At 36.5% G+C, this 4030-nt stretch overlaps 1 protein-coding gene across 1 annotated transcript; it reads left to right on the forward strand.

Moving 5' to 3' along the window:
* The first annotated feature begins 1410 nt into the window (after positions 1-1410).
* LOC150037541 (uncharacterized) lies at positions 1411-1988 on the forward strand. The gene is made up of 2 exons (XM_090312041.1): positions 1411-1615; positions 1735-1988. Exons 1-2 carry the CDS (start codon positions 1411-1413, stop codon positions 1986-1988), a joined length of 459 nt encoding a protein of 152 aa, XP_090168167.1.
* Positions 1989-4030: the final 2042 nt, after the last annotated feature.

Here is a 4030-nt window from a genome sequence, read left to right on the forward strand (position 1 = left end):
ATTTGTTTTGGTGTAAAAGAAAAATATCTCATTATCATGTGGAACTTAGGAGAATATGAGTTGCATGGAACGATAACTTACATTGGTGATCAGTATGGAACTTTGTTTTAGCACAAGAATCTGTTACCAAAATAAAAGGTTGAGAAGGGATAAGCAAAAATGGAGTTACTAGTAATAGTAGATGTTCAAGAACTATTGACATGGTATGTTGAGGCTTCATTACTTAAGAGGTAAACCATTGAGAGCATTAATAAGATTTAAGGGATTTTGACGTAGTGTACAAGCTCGAAACATGAACTAGCAAGACCATCAAGTTGATTGAAAAAGGAAAATAATCTAGCTCGAGGTAGACAAAAGTGGCATATGCACAAAAGTAAGTTGGATCTTCCAATATAACCATTGGTATAAGGGATTGACTTGGTAATAAAGTTGAGTTAAGAACAAGAAGTTGCTAAAGTGGGTTTAGAGCATTACAAGATAGTACATTTTCTCTTGCATGGGCAATGAGTTAACTAGCTTTAGGGAGTACGAGTAATCCAAGCTAGGACTTATGGATCAAGAAGGTTTTATCGTAACAACTAACTTCAGGGATCAATTACAGTTCTTATGAGTTTATGAAAATTTGTTATCAATTGGCTGATGCTTTAGCATCCAGGGACTTCAAAACCTCATTTTTAGAGGGAATTCCAGACTCGTTCGCAGTAGGATCTAGGTAATGATATGTGATTGTTTTAAGGTTAATGGATAATATGAGGATTGGCTCAAGCAAGTTTTATAGCCCATGATAGTATAGAGCCTCATGATGAGTTTCTCATGAATGTGAGACTTAATTAGATAGAGTTATTCTCAGAGAGGTAAACCCTAAGAGAGACATCACAGTCGGAATTTCTAGAGTAGAAGCAGTATTCAGTTGAGCAGATTTGTTCTGGTACGTATCTTCAGATGATACATTATATAGCATGACCAGTTTCTCCAAAACACTATGAAGTTTTCCCTATGACAGAATGGTAAGCTCAGATATATGTCTTTAGTGGATAAGACTTTCTTAAGCTCACGACAGTTTTCATAGTTCTCAGCTTGAACGTGTTAAAGTATTGTTGGTTTTCAGCATCTTAAATTTCATAGTTGTATATGGAAGGGGTTGTCCCACCTCTTTTGATACTTGTTTCAGCTATGTCAAACAGCGACCCTCGTTTTACATCTAGGTTTTGGAAGAGTCTCCAGTTAGCGTTGGATACTCGATTGGATTTTAGTACAACTTTTCATCCAAGATTAATGGTCAAAAAGAACGTTTGAACCAGACATTGGAGGATATGTTGTGCACTTGTGCGTTAGAGTTTTCAGGGACTTGTGACTCTCATCTGCATTTGATGGAATTCGCATAATAACAATTATCCAATTACCATTGGCATGTCGCCGTTTGAAGCCCTCTATGGGAAGAGTTGTAGGTCTCGTGTGTGTTGGGATGAGGTAGAAGAGAGGAAATTGCTAGGACCTAAGCTAGTGCAAGCCACGAATGAGGAAATACAGAAGATCAAGGCTCGTATGAGAAAAACTCAGAGTAGACAGAAAAGCTACGTCGACGTGAGACGTAAGGACCTGGAATTTGAGACTGGTGATAAAGTGTTCTTAAAGGTGGCACCTATGAAGGGTGTTCTAAGTTTAAAAGGAAAGGGAAGTTGAGCCCGAGGTTCATTGGACCTTTTGAGGTCTTAAAGCGAATTGGTCTCGTAGCTTATCGATTGGCGTTTCCTCCATCACTTTCTTCAGTTCATAATGTCTTCCATGTTTCGATGGTGAGAAACTATGTAACAGATTCATCCCATGTAGTTGACTTTGAGCCATTGTGGTTGAATGGAAACTTGAGTTATGAAGAGAGGCCTGTGCAGATTCTTGCCAGAGAGATGATGATGTTTCGCAATAAGGAAATAATAGTTGTAAAGATTTCGTGGCAGAATCACCAGTTCGAGGAGGCCACTTGGGAATGAGAGGATGAGATGAGGACCCAGTACCCAGAGCTTTTTTAGGAATGAACTTTCGAGGACGAAAGTTCTTTAAAGAGGGAAGAATGTAACATCCCGAATTTTGTTCTTAATGTAATTTCAATATTTTCTAGTATTAGAGGGTATTTTTGGAATTTTGGAAATTCAAAATGTAATTATTATGATTTAATTGCTAAGAAATGGGTGTTTCAATTTAATCATTTAATTGGAGGGAAGTTGTGGAAATTGGACTTTTAATGTCACACAAATTAAATTTTAAATTAATGTCAAGAATTAATTTCATTTTGGAAGGAAGGGGTGCTTCAATTTAATGGTTTAATTGAAGGAAAATTATGAAAATTGGACTTTTAATATCACATAAATTTAATTTAAAATTAATGTCAAGAATTAATTTCATTTTGGAAGGGGGTTATGTCGCACAAATTTAGTTTGAAATTAATGTCAAGAATTAATTTCATTTTGGAAGGGGGTTATGTCACACAAATTTAATTTGAAATTAATGTCAAGAATTAATTTCATTGTGGAAGGGGATTAGTTAAATTCTTTGTGAATTGAAAATTTTAAGGGAGAAAGGGATTAAAAGTTGGAAGCATGGTTTGATTGAAAGAAGATTTTGGAGATTGGAATCTTGAGAGTGGTTATTGCTCAAGCTTCATTGGGAAATTGAATTCAAAGATTGATTATTGAAGACTGCCGCTTGGATAGATATCTGGATCTAGTATCGAGGTAAGTAATCTTACTATTGGAACTACCCCGGCTAGACACTAGATGTATGCTAGTTTGACAGGTTGATATTATGACAGAACGATAGCATGATAGACTGATAGTATAGTATTACCGATGTATGTTCTTGTATGAGGATTTGAAAGATTAATTGTGCACATAGATACTTGAATGCTAGCAAGAGATGATATTTGATTCCATGAGGTTGTATTTAATCTGAGGATATTGAGGCTTATATATATGTTGTAGTGCAATGATGTGGAGGTGTATATGTATGTTATAGAACCATGTTGTATCATACTTGTGATGTTGAGATTGTGATAGTGTCCTCACTTATTAATTAGATGCCCACTAGATGTGTTTCCTTCAGGATTCAACAGAGGTTGTGTTTCCTTCAGGAATCACCAGAGATTGTGTTTCCTTTGGGATTCACCAGAGATTGTATTTTCTTCGGGATTCATCAGAGGTTATTTCCTTCTGGATTCACCAGGGGTTGTGTTTCCTTCAGGATTCACCAGAGGTTGTGTTTCCTTCGGGATTCACGAGGGGTTGTGTTTCCTTCCAGATTCATCAGAGGTTGTGTTTCCTTTGGGATTCACCAGAGGTTGTGTTTCCTTCGAGATTCACCAAAGGTTGTGTTTCCTTTGGGATTCACTAGAGGTTGTGGGTCCTACGAGACATACTAGAGATAGTGGGCATACTTACTTGCAGTAGGATAGAAATCTGTTTTACATGTATGTATGTGTCCCATGAGGACTAGAACAGTTTATATGTTCCACCAGAGGTAGGCATTTAAAAGACATAGATGCCTAGCCTGACGCCAGTAGTGGGGTTACTTACTGAGTATTTTATACTCATTCTTTCTCGTGTTGTTATTTCAGGTAAAGGTAAAGATGCACTGGTGATTGACAAGCAAAATTCATGATCGAGCCACTGGGACCAGTTTTATGCTTCCACTCATGATATTTAGATTTCTTTTCATGTTTTTCAACTTTCAGTTTTGATGTTTGAAACTTACTATTAAGATTTGTTTTCAGACTTATTTATTATCATTTATGATTTATGGGTACCCTATTGTTTATTTTTAATATTTGAATTTAATGAAGGACTTTTGAATTTACCTTATTTATTTAGCATTTATTTCACTATAAAAAGGGTGTCGTTTTTTAAGTTCCATCCATGCATGTGTTTCATAACGGCCTAACTTGAGTCCTAGGGGGTCGGGTCGTTACAGCTACGGATGCGGACTGCTTTGTAGAATAGTTACAAGTGTTGTGACTTGATACAGATTGTCTGATCTTGAT

Source organism: Benincasa hispida, chromosome 3 (genome assembly GCF_027475165.1).
Source record: "Benincasa hispida cultivar pf3 chromosome 3, pf3_genome.v1.1, whole genome shotgun sequence".
NCBI classification, from domain to species: domain Eukaryota; kingdom Viridiplantae; phylum Streptophyta; class Magnoliopsida; order Cucurbitales; family Cucurbitaceae; genus Benincasa; species Benincasa hispida.